Source organism: Protopterus annectens, chromosome 1.part0 (genome assembly GCF_019279795.1).
Source record: "Protopterus annectens isolate FY-2018-M chromosome 1.part0, PAN1.0, whole genome shotgun sequence".
Taxonomy (NCBI): domain Eukaryota; kingdom Metazoa; phylum Chordata; order Ceratodontiformes; family Protopteridae; genus Protopterus; species Protopterus annectens.
The window spans coordinates 732624336-732641370 of NC_056725.1; the positions used below are offsets into that span (position 1 = coordinate 732624336).

Sequence of the window (17035 nt, forward strand, 5' to 3'; positions counted from 1 at the left end):
TACAGTAAGTGAAAGATGTAACTAAACCATGACACTAGAATCAGTCTTCTCATGTAATAATAAACAAGACATCAAATGTGTTGCCAGCACACACACCTTTCCACTCACACAAGAGAAGATCAAGACACATAAGCCCACATATGCAGAAGTACTCATCAAGAGTCTACCAAAAGACCAGAGCCCTCCCAAGTGCAAACAACCTACACATAATGGTACACGAACAGAATCCACCACTACACATAACACATATATCAGTCTCTCAGCAATTAAGCCTCTAAGGCAAAACATCTCAAAACCTAATCTCCTAGTCATAGGCGACTCAACAGTGAAACACACAGATGCCCCCCAAACCAGGTTGGGCAAGGAGAAAGTCATGGTCAGTGGCCTGTAAGGTGCCAAGATCCATCAAATCACGCACACACAAGTCACTCAGCAACAATTACCATTATGACTCTGTCGCAGTACATGTTGGAGTGAATGACTTCAGACATAACCCTCTGGACCATATGAAGAGAGACATGACTAAACTCTCAGATATGTGTCCCAGGGCAGGTATGTCCAGCCCTAAGCAGCATTCTAACTTCAGCTAGGATGATGCCATAATGCAGGCAAAAAATTGAGTTCATTAAATAGCTTAGCTACTGGTGCCACTCCAGGGGGATCCAGTACCGGACAGCCTGGGAAGACATGGTCGACAGACCACTCTGTTTTGGCAGAAATGGCCTTCACCTGTCCCATGGCTTTCGCATAATGGCAAAGACACTTGCCCCCCCCCCCATAGTGCCTTTTTTAGGCAATGTCAAAACAACAAAACATTTGACGTAAAGAAATCCACTAGAGACAAACTCAAGATCATGCTGCTTAATGCTAGTTGCTTAAACAGTAAGCTGCACTCCCTGGAAGCACTCCTCACTTTGGAAGATGCTGACGTCTGTGCTGTCACCAAGACTTGGTTCAAGATTGCAGACAGCACTTCAACCATACAAGGCTGCAATGCCTTTAACACATTCAGACCTCAAAACAAGCATGAAAGAACCGAAGGTGGGGGTATTCATCTTCATTAAATCCAATTACACCCAGACACTGGTAAAAAAGTATGACTCTCTTTGAGCTACTCCAGGTCCAAATAACTATTGACAAAATACCCAACCACATAATCGCTACCTACAGGTCCCCCACCATGAACCAGGAGAAGCACACCACCTACCTGGACTTGCTACAGTCATTCAGTATACAGCCAAACACCTTGGTCATAGGAGATTTCAACTATCCTTCCCACTGAATGGACAACTTACACAGGCACAAACGTGACTACTCGGAGGTTGCTGGATTTTGTTAATTCAAATGCCCTGGAACAGTTGGTCTGCACCTCAAGGGGCTTAAATGTCCAAGAACTAGTGTTCACCAACATTGGGGTGGGGTCACTGCACTACTTCCTGTTTGTTGCCCTTCCTGGCAAGGTCAGACCATAAATCAGTCTCATTTGAAGTAAAGATCAGAGCTGACACCCCCCCCCCCCCGGAGCAAAAAAACCCTGAAACATTTCTCCAAATTATAACCTTCTAAATGATGGTACAAAAAGTTTCAAATCCCCTGCTAAAACAGCCAACAATGACATCTGCCACCCTGGTGGACTGCAAGTATAAATAAATATATAAGAAAAGAAAAAAACTGATACCTAAGAACAAGAGGGAAAGAATGTTCTCCACAGCTTAAACAAGCAAATCAGATATCTTCTAAAGTTCTCCAAGGCTAGTTACAAAACTAATTTAGCATCCCTAGCTAAAGACAACCATACAATGTTGTTTAGCCAAGTCTGAAACCTAAAGGGGAATGCCCAGCTGTGTGCTGAAACTTACAGTGGACAGTACCTGAGGAAATCGCCAACGTGCTAGCTGACAAATCTGGCAATGACTTCACCCACTTGTCCCCACCAGCCATACCCCAAACCATTCCTGACAGCAGTCCTCTACAGAGTATCCCCAAAGAACAGGTCATACAAGTGCTCTCCAATGTCAAAACCACAGCCTCCATGTGACCAGATAACATCCCAGGTTGCTTACTAAAAAATCTAAAACAAGACCTAGCGGAACCACTTCTCTCGTTAACCACAGCCTGAGCACTGGCTTTGTTCTGGCATAATAAAGAACAGCAAGAGTAATCCCCTTGCACAAATGGGGTCCATCAACCAACCTAGGAAACATCAACCCATAAGCATAACCAGCCTTTTTTGCAAGGCCAAGGAAAAACTCATCATGGACCTTATCAACAAGGACACAGGCAACCTTCAAACTCTTAACCTGATCCAGTTTGGTTTTGTTAATGGTAGATCTTGCTTATTAAACCAATTGGACTTCTTTGAGAATATCACCAAAGCCCTGGATGAAGGCAAAGAAGTACATATTGCCTAGCTCGAGTTAGCAAAGGCTTTTGACACAATCCCCCACTCAGGGATCATTAAGAAACTCTCCCAGCTGGGGATTAACCAATACGTCACTAGGTGGCTAGCCAAATGGCTCACTGACAGAATGGACACTGTCAAAGCTGGGGAGTCCACCTCCACCAGACCAGTTACCAGTGGGGTACCACAAGTATCTGTGCTGGGCCCTCTACTGTTTTGAATTTAGTTCTTGAAGGTCCAGGCGAAAGTAGATGACCTATGGCTTACCAAGTTTGCAGAGGACTACAAAATGGGAGCAATCATTGAATCCCCCAATGGTGTAAATATATTACAAAAAGAGCTAACACAGACAAATGACTGGTGCCAAAATCACAGACTAAAATTAAATGCAAAAAAATGCCTCATTATCCCCTTTGGCAAAGCAGCAGCCCCTGCTAATTATGATATAGATAGTACCTCTAAGCTCAAACCCAGTGATGCGAGACTTGGGAACACTGGTTGACAGCAATCTAAACTTCAAACATGTGTCCACAGTGGGAAAGAAAGTCTTCTACATTGCACATCTCATAAATAAGGTCATTGCATCAAAGACTAAGGAAGTTATAACTTCACTGTACTCAACCCTTATCAGACCACTGATAAGAGTCCAATACTGCTTTCTGTATGTATCTCACCAGACAGCCGCATCAACTGGAGAGACCATAGAGGTTTCTAACCAAGAGAATCCAGGGCCTCCAAAACGCGACTTACATGAAAAGACTGAAAGCACTGTCACTGTACTCTGTATCATAAAGGCTGCTGAGAGGTGACCTGTGCCTGGCCTATAGGGTAGTCTCTAACAATGCCCTAATAGAAATACTGCCCCATCCACAAATCAAATGGGACAAAAGTTACTTGCTCCAGGGATCGCAACCCAACCTGTGAGATTAACAAAACATGGAGAGACAGATATATCTCCCCGAGATTGCCACTCCTCTGAAATTAGCTCCCACTTCACCTGAAGCAGAGCTCCTCAATGCTCCTATTTAAACACAACCTTGACAAGTAGATGAGTGACCTTAAATTCACCCCGGGGGTAGCACCTATGTTCCTCATGGACAGGGGTAGTCGGTGAAGATTACAGAACTGCTCTGCTAACAATAACCACCTATCTATGGTCAATTAGAGTACACTGTTTTTTTTTTTGCACGGCTAAGCTTGTAAAATCTTAGGACCAATAGCCTCGTAACCTCATACGAACAGCTACAGCAAATACAAAAGCAGGACATACGGGGTTAACAAAATATGGAAGAAGCCAATACACTCCCTCGTCCAAATCCACCTGGCTGTTTACTGTTGAAGGAATACGTTTATTAACAGTGTAACAATGAAATGAAAACCTTAACTATTGTACAAAGTTGTTGTTGTCTTTCGGCTTTTCCCGGTTAGGGGTCGCCACAGTAAACTTAACAATACTTCAGCAGTGAACGCTAACCCCAAAAGTTTACATCAGAACCGCAAATCTTACACAATGTTTCAACCATACCTCTCAACCTTTTAGAGCAACAAATCTGGACAAAGCAATAAATAAAAGTAGGATAAAGACCCAAAAATACGCAGATTTTTTAAAACATTGTTCTTACAGACTTAGAAAGTTGATAGAATAACACGTTTTGTATTAGCACGCATTTAATGAAGAGAATGAAGTCCGAAACTCAAACGTGTCATTTTCTAACTTCAGACTTTAATTATTTGTCACAAATTTGCCAGAAAACCGCAACTTTATAAAAAACGGACCAAAAAATAGGAGTAAAAAATCTGGACATTCTGCGAAAATCTGTACAGATACGGTTTCAACATACTGTAAACATAACTGAACAAATCGCGCAATAAGACCACAGGTTTGCAAGCCTAAGCCTTGCAACGTAATTTTAGCCTGCCTGACCTATTAGTTTTCATACTAACACATGGCAGCATTTGGTATCCTTGCTGAAAAACCACGGCCTTCCGGGGGAAAGTTGACCGCGGTGAAAGGGAGTGTCTTCCGGCGTGAGCCTGGAGATGGCGGCAGATGGAGGTGGATTAAGGAGCTGAATGAGATTAAATCGCAGTTCCGGACTCGTGAAGGGTTCTATCGGTTGTTAACCTTATCCGAGTCTCGGCGTGTTGGACCCGGCTTGCCCACTAGCACTGCCCCCACCTCCACCACTCCTGGCTCTGGAGGTCCCACTGTCGTTCCCTCTGTTCCCGGTGTTCCCCTGGGCCCCGCCTCTGGCCTCAGCTCAGGCTCCCTGCCGCCTGTCCGCGTTTCCATGGTGAAGTTACAACCGGAAGATGACCGAGAAGAAGCAGAACGGGTATGCTTTAACATCGGCCGGGAGCTTTACTTCTACACTTACAAAGGCATCAAGAAGGTGAGTATCGATTGGAGGGGGTGTGACAGACGGTTAAGCTGGCAGAGTGGTTATACTTTCCAGGTCTGTTAGAACTCCAAAATGAAGATGGATGTTAGAAAGGAGGTGGGTGTGTTACAGATTCATGAAAATGCAAAGCTGGCTCTCAAAAGGAGATGCTGTCGATTGTTTTGCTTGGAAGGGTGGTAGACTTTGACTAAAAGTAATTGTTTGGAGATGTGTATTTGCAGACTGTTTGTTTTGTTACATTGGAGATGTCAGCAGAGCGATGTTTACTTTTGTTTTTTGGAAATTGATAGACAGGTACTGTTGTGGCTTTATGCCCACATGTTTTATTGATGAGAAGTGGTAGAATGTACTTTATTTGAAGTAAGTATTAATTTCGGTGTGGTATAGTCTTGTCTGATTTCTTAAAGTAGCATAAATAATAACATATTGTGGTCTGCATGTGTGTGGGAGCAGAACTGCATTGAGTTGACGTAGTGCCGAGTCAGTTATGTCTAGTACTGTGTATTTTGGACTGGCTAGAGATCTGATAAAATGCAGTATTTGAAGGCAGTGGCATCTGTTTGCAGTACATAAGCCACTTCTTCCTAGGTTACAGAAAACGTCAAACAATTTTATCTGAGATTGCCTTTAACTGTATGTTCTGCTTGTGAGATGATGACTGTGTGAAACTGTAGCACAGTATTATGTTGTAAAGAAACAGGATCGTGTTGGCCTTTGAGTGTTTGTGTGCCTTAAACACCATCGCCCCAGGTAAACTTTCAGAAGAAGCATCCGTCAGATGAGCAGTAGTTAAATGCCTTGGTACCGTTCGTTTTAGAGTAGTTATGGCATTTCTACAGCCATTGCAAGGCAGTTTGCACCTTCTGATAGCTGTCATACTCGGCTGTTACTCAATTTGTTTAGCCTTAAGGTGTTAGGAAATGGGTCTGTTTATGACCCCATTGTTTACAGTGTTTAGCATCCTTAAAGGTGAGCAAATACCAATTCATACCTTACACCTCCTACTCATCCATCGTCACTGACTTCCTTACTTCTGTCCATTTCTCTCCTTTGGCTTTCTCTCTAAATATACTCTAATCCTGCTTTTCTCTTACTTCATATTGCAATACTTGTTTCTATGAAAAATGGCTAAAATTTCTCTAAATATTAATTGTAGCCAATATTTTCATATTGAGTCTAATTCAGTATAATTAAACTGTAGATTTTTTTGTACTATTATGAAGAGTGTAAACTTTATTCTTCTTAAAATGTTTTGTAATACTTTGGAGCTTTTCTCCCTGCGCCTTTACTGAAAATGGGCTCCTGTCCAGTCTGACTTTCCCGGTAATAACATGTAATAAATCTGTTAGATTCTCAGCTAAGGTACCTTCTGTGCAGAGTCTGCATGTCCTCCCTGTGGTCGTGTGGGTTTCCTCCAGGTGCTCCGGTTTCCTCCCACATTCCAAAGACATGTAGTAGGTGGATTGGACACTCTGCATTGGCCCTAGGTGTGTGTGTGTGTCTTCTGTGGAAGGTTGGGCGCCGGCCTGGCAACTCAACACTGTAAAACTCCACTGCCAATCATGAGCGGACAGATGATCCGCTGTGGCGACCCCTAACCGGGAAAAGCCGAAAGAAGAAGTTGTGAAAAATCACAGCAGACTAATACCATCTGTTTTATTTTGGTATCTTATGTTTGAGCATTTTTTTAACCACAAACTGTAGATGTTGTCTATCTCGCCTTCATTCTTGCTGGATGGGTTCGGAGCCGACCTCGGCTCCGACTCGGCCACTCTAAAAGCTCGAGAGTTGGTTCCACCGGCTCGAGGCTCTCCTTATATCCCACAATGCTAGGCGTGAGTTACCTCAGATCTCGTTTGCCGCTACAGCGATCGAGGTGTTTGGTTTCTACCGGCTTCTTGGTGAGTTATTGTAGAGTAACATTTAGTCTACTTAAACCCCTTTAGTTTAATTCTTAACAGTTGTTTCCCTTAGTTTAGTGGATTTTGTTCCCTTTTCTCTTCTATTATCCCCCTTTTTTTCACAAGAACTCATAAGTTCTTCCCTCGGGCCTTTGGGCCTTTTCCATCCCTTAGTGGTGTGTGTGTGTTTTCTCAAGAATTTAAAACTTTGATAGTGTGTTTTATTTTTTGAGTTTAAACTTGTATAGGGTGTAATCAGTGTGTTTGACTGTGTGTGTGTGGTTACACTTCCTACTATAATGTCTAAAGACTCTAAGGTCTCAGGCTTGTGTGACTCGTGCTGTCAGAAAATGTCTCTGACAGACGGTCACACTTCTTGTGTCTACTGCCTGGGACCTTTACACCTGCAGGACTCCTGCGCTGTATGCCATGGCTTCAGCCCCAGGGTCCTGCAGGAGAGAAAAAACAAACTTATTTTGAGAGGTTTACTTAAGCCTGAGGGTTCCCTTACTGTTCCTTCGGGAAAGCCCTCCAAGGCTTCTAGGTCCTCGGCTCCAGCTTCTGAGCCGAGACCTAAGGCTTCGAAACCTCCGTCTACATCGGCTCCGGCTGGAGCCGATGAGTCTCAGACTGCAGTTTCTGTGGGTTCCTCGGCTCCGGCTGGAGCCGAGGTATTGGAAATTCCTGTGTCGGTTCCGACCAGACCTTCGGAACCGACGTCTAGAAAGAGGTCTAGGTCACCGTCCCTTGGCTCCGTTCATTCGGCTCCTGCATCTCCCCTGCTGTTTGAACGGAGCCATAGATCTCACTCCTCTAGGTCATCGAGGCTTTCGGACCATGACCTTCAGAGGGTAGTGAGTCGACTTCTCAAGTCCGAGGCACTGGCCCAAATGCTTCAGAGCCCGACTCATCAGTCGATGCCTGACCCTGTCCCTCATTATGTTCCTCCTCCGACTCCGTTGAGCTCGGAGCCGGGGCGTTTCGGAACCGAGACTGTGGTAGCGTCGGAGCCGATACAAATGTCTTTGGCTCCATCGTCGGCTCCGATTTCTTCCTTAGAAGAATCTCGGCGCCGGACTTCCCTCGTCGGCTCCGAGGGGGTGAGTGGAATCGGACCCTTGTCCGACCCCGCTCTCCCTCTCGGGGCTTCGGCGCTGGTGAGTTCGGCTCCGACATCGGCCTCGGAGCCATCACTGTCGGTGCCGAGGGAGGTTTTTAGCTTTTCGGAGCAGGGACCTCTGGCTCTGCCTGACAGGGGTGCGTTCGAGGTCATGCGGAGTGTGTTGGAACCTGGTTCAACTCCACAGTCGGCTCCGTCCGCCCCTCCCTCTTCGGTGCCTCAGGTCAAGTCGACTCACTCCCTCATCCCAGACCGCAGAGAGCCAGCTCCTCAGGAATCCCGTGTGGGGATCTCATCCTCTTCTGAGGCCTCTCCTGAATTGGCAGGAGAGCCCCCTCGGAAGAGAAAGTGTAAGAGGAAACACATAGACTCACCTGAGTCCGTCACCTCTGACACGGATTTAGAGGATTCCGAGGGTTCCCCCCGTTCCCCTTCTGAAGATGTCTCATTTGCAGACATTCTAGAAATCCTTAAGCAGAGGGGAAATTGGCCAGCCCTCAACCCTTCGGAGGATGAATCTGTGTACCTTGAGGCATTTGGCTCTCGCCCTTCCACCTCCTGGGTGTCCCCCCCCCTTTGACCCCCTCATGCAGGTGGTACTAAAAAAAGGCATGGACGGCTCCTGACTCAGTGGACCCCACCCCCAGGAGACCCTCAAAATTCATCACGGCACCAGCGGATAAACAATTTTTGACCAAGGGAGTGTCTGTGGATGCTATGGTGGTTGCTGCTGCCACTAAGAAGGAACTAGCTGATCCTTCAGTGCCTGTCCATCCACCTAACAAGGAATCTAGGTCTATGGACAGGTACAGGAAGCGGATGTTCTCATCAGCGACCTTTGCAATGCGTTCGCTGAACTACCTATGCCATTTTACTCGTCTTCAAAGAGACTTGATCAAAGAAGCGAGTGACATGTTGAAGGATCCTACAGCTGCGGGTTTTCAGGACAAGATGAACACTCAGCTGGCTACCCTGAACTCCATAGCTAACTCCTCCATGCGCCTCCTTTCGTATGCGGCTGATGGAGCGAGCAGGGCCGCAGGGACAGGTGTAGCCTTACGCAGGCATGCCTGGATGCGGCTGTGCAACTTTGCGGACGCCTTTAAAACGTCTTTCACTAATTCCCCGTTTGATGGATCATCTCTTTTTGGTCCTCAAGTGAAAGAAACCTTGACTAGGTGCGAGACAGATGGCAAGACTCTTTCTGCCGTCGGAGTCCGTTTTCTACTCCTTCTAGGCCTTACCCCAAAGGCCAGAAAAGTGGGAAAATGTGGTTCCAAAACAATCTCAAGGGACTTCGCCTGGCGACAGAGTCGGTTCCCGCCAGAGGCAGAGGGGGAACAACAATGGTAGACGCCGCCTAGAGGCAGGGGGTCCGCAGAACCAGGGCAATCGAGAAGCCTTCTCTGATAAGCCCTTTCAGCATCCCTGAGGTGTTGCCCGACTGCCCACCTTCGGAGGCAGTCGGGGGAAGATTGTCACTGTACCCAGAAGCCTGGCTATCCCTGACTCAAGACAAATGGGTACAGTCCATCATTTCCGAAGGCTATTCCATTCCCTTTGTTCGCATTCCAAACCAATCAAAAAAATCCCTTCCAGATGTTCCACCCGTTCAAAGGGATCTTGCAGCTTTGGAAATTTCAAAGCTGCTTGCAAAAAGAGCAATTCAGCCAGTTCCAGCAGACCAGCAAGGATCCGGAATCTACTCCAGGTTCTTTTTAGTTCCAAAGAAAACAGGGGACTGGAGACCAATTTTGGATCTCAGTATCTTGAACAAGTCAGTCAAGAAAACAAGATTTCGGATGGTCATGCTGCAGTCCATCCTTCCCCTTTTGGGAAAGGGAAACTGGATGTGCTCTATAGACCTTCAGGATGCGTACTATCACATAAAAATGAACAGACGCTCCAGAAGATTCCTCCGCTTCAGGCTGGGAACCAGTCATTTTCAATTCAGGGCCCTGCCCTTTGGTCTCACCACTGCCCCCCCGGTGTTTACCAAATGCATGGCAGTGGTAGCTTCTCACCTGAGACGTCAAGGATTCCAGGTGTTTCCATATTTGGACGACCAGCTCCTCACAGCTCCCACCAAGCATCTTCTTCTAATGGCCAGGGACTACACCTTTCGCATTTGTCAAAATTTAGGCATTTCAATAAATTGCGAAAAGTCTGTTTTGTCGCCTTGTCGTACTATTACCTTCATAGGCGCAAATCTAGACACAATCAACATGTCTGCGAGACTAACAGATCAGAGAGTAACAGACATACACAAACTGGTCTCGCTCCTCTTCAACAGCAACATAATCAAAGCCAGATTAGTTCTGAAAGTGTTGGGGATTATGGCGGCTGCCATACCTCTGCTTCCATTAGCCAGATTCCACATGAGAATCCTTCAATGGATGCTCTTCACGCAATGGTCATACCAGCAACGTCCGATGTCCCACACCATTATGATTATGCGGACATGCAGGAATCCTCTTCTGTGGTGGATGTCTTCCCCTCCGCTCTTATTGGGAAGACCCTTTGTCCCTTCCCCTCCGGTTGCTACTCTGACAACGGACGCCTCCCTGATCGGGTGGGGGGGGCATTATCAGGGCAGAACTGTCCAGGGCACATGGCAACCAGACGAATGCCACTTGCACATAAATGTTCTAGAGATGAGAGCAGTGCTTTTAGCGTTGCAAGCCCTTCAAGACTCTCTTCCCTTGGGAACGATAGCAATCCAGACGGACAATATGTCTGTAGTGTGGTATATCAACAAACAAGGCGGAACCAGGTCCTACCCCTGTGTCGAGAAGCACTCAGACTGTGGCAATGGGCCATTTCTTGTCAGCGGTTTCTGACAGCCACGCAGATCCCGCCGACGTCCAATCAAATCACGGACAAGTTGAGCAGAGCTATCCTCATGCCTCACGAGTGGTCTCTGAAAGACTCTGTTGTGAGAGAAATTTTTCTCAAGTGGGGTCAGCCTTGCTGCGACCTTTTTGCTACTCCCCAAAACAGCAAGTGCAGAGATTATTTCACCCTATTCCCTCTACCAGGTCAGCCCAGCAGAGACGCTCTAGTCCAAGTTTGGCCCCAGGGACTTCTGTATGCATTTCCTCCCTTCCCACTAATCTCTCAAGTGATACATAAAGCTATCGCTCAGAAGGCCTCGTTGATCCTCATTGCTCCTTACTGGCCTCGACAGGTTTGGTTCCCCTTTCTACATCATTTTCTGTTGGAGCGACCTTGGCATCTGGACCTAGTTCCAGATCTTTTGATCCATCAGTCGGGTCAGTTTCATCGCTCCCTTCCCTCTCTGAACCTCACTGCTTGGTTCCTCCAATTCCAACCTTAGCCAGGCTTCCTCAAATATCTCACTCTGTCCGAGATATTTTGATAGCTTCCCATAAATCTTCCACTCGGAAGGTTTATTTGAGTAAGTGGAAACGCTTCGCCTATTGGGCTCAAGGAAAGGACATAGATCCTTTCACTGCTTCCATCCAAATGGTCCTTGATTTTCTAGCTGAACTCTTCCATGCAGGTTCATCTCCTTCTACTCTTAAAGTTCAATTGGCAGCTATTTCTAACTTTCATGTGGGCATTTCAGAGTCTGCTATCATGTCCCACAAGCTTTGTAAAGCCTTTTTGAAGGGAGTTTTTCTACTCAGACCTCCTGTAAGAAATCCTCCTCCTCCTTGGGACCTAAATTTAGTTCTTAGCTCTTTGATTCTTTCCCCTTTCGAACCTGCAGCCTCCTGTTCTTTAAAATTGTTATCATGGAAGACACTCTTTCTAGTGGCTATTACTTCAGCTAGAAGAGTTTCAGAACTTCATGCACTCAGCTGTCGACCTCCTTATCTGTTGTTCCATAAGGACAGGGTATCTTTACGAACCAACCCGTCTTTTTTACCTAAGATAGCCTCGGCCTAACCTAAATCAAAGCATTGACCTCCTGTGTTTTTCCAGAATATTCTAACAGGTCTGAACAAAAATTGCATTGGCTAGATGTTCATCGTCAGTTAAGGTACTATTTGGATAGAACCAAACAATTCAGAAAATCTGACCAGCTGTTTGTCTCTTATGCAGAAGGCAGAAGGGGACTTACAGTTTCAAAGGTCTCATTATCTAGATGGCTAACATCGCTGATTTCCCTTGTTTATGAAATTAGACACCAAAAGCTGCCTAACAAACCTAAAGCCCATTCTACCAGAACTTTGGCTACTTCTATAGCCTTCCAAGACAGACTGCCTATTGACACCATTTGTGCAGCGGCTACTTGGGCTACTCCTCACACTTTCATTTCTCATAAGTTGGATTTAGCTTCTAGGCATAGAGCTAACTTTGGTTCCACTGTTCTCAAGAGTCTGTTCCATTAGGCCACCCAGGACAAGGTGCTAGGGACGCGGTCCCATCCAGCAAGAATGAAGGCGAGATAGACAACTTAACATATAGAAGTTATGTTCTTACCATAACGTTCCATGTTAGTTGTCTTCTCGCCTTCTTCTTGCGTCCCACCCTCCTTCCCCCTGGCCTGGACAGACTTAGAGGAGTTTCATTGTGACCTCTCTTTCTACCACCTCTTTACTTTAGGTATATGCTCTGCCGTGCATATTTCCTAGATCAGGATGTAGGTCACCCTTCTCTTCACCCGTGTTTTTAGAGGTGGATTTTGTTTCTAGTTATTCTGCTACTATTATAAGCTGGGTCTAGCTTACAAACGAGATCTGAGGTAACTCACGCCTAGCATTGTGGGATATAAGGGGAGCCTCGAGCCGGTGGAACCAACTCTCGAGCTTTTAGAGTGGCCGAGTCGGAGCCGAGGTCGGCTCCGAACCCATCCAGCAAGAAGAAGGCGAGAAGAAGACAACTAACATGGAACGTTATGGTAAGAACATAACTTCTATTTATTGGCAGTTGCTGGACTGACTGTCCACATGAGGTTTATTTTTTATTTAATAGAACATAAAACTGGATTAGCTGACCATTTCACATATGCTTTTGTTTATGCACTGTTAGAAAAAAATGGTCAAAAGAGTATTTAATTGAATTTATTTCAATTTGTTTACCAGGGTAGAACACTGATCAATGTAAACTATACAACTAACAGTGAATTACTTTTATGCGAAAGCATACAAAGTTTAGCAATACATTCCATGAACAAACCAGATAAATGCACAGTTCTGTAATTGGAAAAGAAAGGGAGAATAAAGTGGGAGAAATAGAAGTGGTGGAGGTATGAGTAGTAGCAGCTGCTAGGTTAGGAAAGCTAATGACGACCAGTAAGGTGAAAGAGGGGATTAGATTGTTGAGTTTAGAGCGATAATGGTGTGGTAAGCTGAACCACAATTTAACTCATACATATTGACACAACCTAATTAATATGAAAGAGAGAGATGAATGTACTACAGAGGGAGACTGTAATTGGTGTTCAAACTATTGACAGAATCAAACTCAATTGCAGTAGATTATATGCATTTTGACCAAGAAACTGAATGCAAAATGATTTGGGGCTGCCTCTATGCCATGATGCTATCTACAGCCCATGTGACCCGATTTAATTAGTGGCTAGGGTGTCTGAGGCATTGGCATCGGAGGGCGAGTGTGCCATTCCTCGGTAAAGAGCTTTTGTCAAAGACCTTCCCAGTGGTTCACAGATGGATGTAGTCCTTGGACATTGTTGAATGCAAGAGAGGGGGAGTGGGGGTTGGTCATAACATAACCTCCCCTGCCCAGCAACAATAGCAGTTGCTGACATGCTTAAGATCCATGCTGACCCAAGCTCACTCTTTGCAAATGTCTGTGGGAGGGAAGATGGAAGAAGAGATGGAATCTGCAATGGATGGGGTCACGAATGGCCAGAAACGTCAGCAAGGGGAGGAGAGAAAAAAAACTAGATTTGAAATATTCCTACAGTATGGATGTCAGACACCTGTCTTCTATCCTAACACAGTGCATGTTGGTATCGATTCATCTTAACAGAGCGTGAGGCATTTTCTTTTTCTGTAGTGTGAGGCGTTTGCTTAGGCCCTCAAGGAAAGGCCTCTTTTGGATAATTTTGAAGTTTACCAGACCTTTAATATCCCAAGCAGGTTTAGACAAGTTTTTAGTGATTAGCAGTTACCCTAGATGTAAATGACAGTGATTATGTGAAAAAAAAAAAACCTTGGCATTTTACTGTGTTTTTTTTTTTGTTCAGGAGGCAGGCAGTTATTTAAGCACAGTTGCAAAAACCGCACAATACTTCTATTTATATAATAGTCAGATCTGTGTGTGTATATACATGTCTGTAAGGATAACTGTTAGTAACACGGCAAGTGCATTTGTATGCATAGAAACATTTGATAGATTTAGAAGAACTGTTAGACTGAGGTTGATAGTGGACACTATTGCTTGCGTTTGAGTAGCCTTGTGCATAATCACTTAGAGGTAACCAACCATGCCATGCTATTGATTAAGGTGGCTCTGCATCAGGTTTGACTTACCCTGGCTGTTTCTGGGTTAGTAGTAAGTAGTTTTGCAGTTTATATTACTGAGTTACTGAAATAGCTTAGCACTTCCCTCATTTGTTGTGAAGTAGATCAGAATTGCTTTGGTTTAAAGTCTAGTGAGAGTAGAGGAAGCACTAAGCCATTTCTAAGTCTCTAATTGCTTGTAGAATCTTGAATTGCTCTGTTTTAGTGTTAATTAGTGGCCTTAGTTGAGTTTTTTGGTATTTCTGTGATATTCTAAGTTGCTTGCGTTGTGTGTGGCATTGCTCATTGTGCAGCCTTTTTATTGTAGCCGCAGTGGTACGGCGGTAGCATTGTTACCTCACAGCAAGAGGTTCTCCCATTCAATTCTCGGCTGGGCTTGGGAGTGCCTTCTGTGTGGAGTCTGCATGTCCTCCCCGCGGTTGGGTAGCGTTAGAAAGACGTGTGCGTAAATGGGTGTGCCTTCATTGAAGGTTGAGCATGGAGCTGGCACCTCGGCATTTCGTAAAAATCTACTGCCAATCATAAGCGGACTGGAGTTCCGCTGTTGCGACCTCTTACCGGGAAAAGCCGAAAGACAAACAGCTATCTTATTTTTATTACTTTATCCTGTATTGATCAGGCTCTATGCACTAGACAAGTAGTCTCTCTTCAGGGGAGACCCGAAGTGGTATTTGTACTACTAGGGGAAATTTTACTAGGGCATCGGGGAACTTCCACTACTCTGTTCAGTAGGTGCCATGGGATCTTTTACATTCACCTGAACTACCACCAACTTGTGCAGATCAGATCTCAAGTTTGTTTCATCTGAAAGATGGCACACTCAGGAGTGCAGCACCCCCCCCCCCTTATGCTGCACTACAGTGCCAGTAATCAATCTACCTAGTGTGGGAATAGAACCCACAGCTTTCTGGGACAAAGATGTGTGCTACCTGTTGCACTACTGGCACTATATAGATGTAGAACAATACATTTCTCTCTGTAATCTATTGCAGAAATTCTTGGTGTACTTGATACTGGGCAGTTGTGTAAACAGCACTGAATTTGTGTGAAATGTCTCGGTTCTCTTCATGTGTAGACTTTTGTACTTGTATTGTTCTGTGTTTTGTTTGGCACCACTCTCCATCCATTATAGCACCGGGCTGGTACCTGCCTATGCCTGGTCTACCAGCCTTTGTCCTTATCTCCCCTCCTGGACTTGATCCAGTGTTGCTAGGGCTGGTCCTGAAATTAGAAGTCTGGGACAAAGCCCATCTGTGCATCCATCCCGGATGATTTTTACATCTGACCTACATAACCCCCCCCCCCTTTTGGACCTAGAGAAATGTGGCATATTGCTCCACCTCTGCAGCAGTACAGTTATGTCTCCAACCTGTACCCCTCTTTAGCAATGCGTACAGATGTGCCTTCCCAGCCTCCACTAGGGAATCAATGCAGCAGACAACCACCACAGGATGGTAACGCTCATCTCTCCCTGCCTTTTCCTGCAGTTGTTAGAGTAATCAAAATCGGGTCACCTGGGTTGTTGAGGTTTTGTCCCTTAGTTGTGTTTTATTTTTTAAACAACATTCTATTCAAGCATCTTCTACTCTCTTAAGCAGTACCCCCCCCCCCCAGCCCACAGTAGTAAGCAACTGGACCCATGGATCTGCACTTTCCAACTGTCTCTGTAGACTGCTTGGTTGAAATGGGTATCCTATGATAATAATGCAATTGTCTAATCTTTACTGACAACAATCCACCATAGTACATGAGAGATGTAGTTATTTAATGTTATTGAAGGCAAAGCTCTTGCACAAAGGCACTACAAATAACAAAGCAGATTGTCAGTATCACAAATCACTACACTATCACAAGTCACCACACTAAACCAGTCTTAAATACCTCAGACCAAACACATAGGTTACTTTGAAGATCCTCAATATATGGTGGCCTACCTAAACCACCGAGGCTTTCTAAATGTAACTCAAAACCATTATCCTCTACAACCTGACAGACTCATCAGAGGCAGCACTCCCTTTGCTTGAGATTATGGAGACACTGGTAATTGAGACTATATGCCACAGTGTCCATAGGCATTAATGGCAATTGTTCCATGGCCAGTGTATTGGAACTAAGGGCAACATGCATTTGACACAGTTTTTATATGTATTGTTATTTTTCATTGTCCTATTACTTTTTGGTATTTCTGAGTATTGTGAATATTTTAATGGTGTGATATTAGTTTTTGTACAACTGGTTGAGTCTCAAGTCTGATGGTAGGCAACCTGTGTAATGTTTCTTTAAAAGTGATTGCTTTTAATGAATTAGTTCTGATTGGCGTTTTCTTACTAAATTAATTAGACTTAATGCCAAGAACAATGACTCTGATCCTTGTATGAAACAATCTTGTTGGAAATTGTGTTTTAATAAACATCCATTTCGCTTATAACTTAACATGGTGGTGATTTTTTTTTTTTTATTATTTTATATTTTAGTTTGGGTATTATATCACCTTGTGTGAATTTTTTTTTTTTTTTGTGGTTGTTAGTTTCATTCTCACCTTGCCAGCACCAACCCTCAGACAGCACCCCCTTTTTCCAGGAGGGCCACACTGATCAGTACTGGATTAAATTTGTGGATATTCATCCAGTCTAGTTTGTTTAAAGGAAGATAGTGAGACACACTACTTAACATGCAGGGGAAGTTTATTCCAGAGGTTTGGGATGTGGTTGGTTGTAATCGTATCCTCCAGTTGTGTTCTGTTTATCTGTTGGTGA

General features: G+C 44.8%; 1 protein-coding gene across 1 annotated transcript in view; it reads left to right on the forward strand.

The window, feature by feature from the left end:
- The first annotated feature begins 4441 nt into the window (after nt 1-4441).
- Nucleotides 4442-17035, forward strand: part of LOC122794331 (WD repeat-containing protein 20-like) — a 374427-nt gene continuing 361833 nt past the window's right edge. Inside the window, 2 exon segments of the mRNA XM_044062638.1 lie at nt 4442-4462; nt 4465-4794. Of these exon segments, the coding sequence (XP_043918573.1) occupies nt 4442-4462; nt 4465-4794 (351 nt within the window).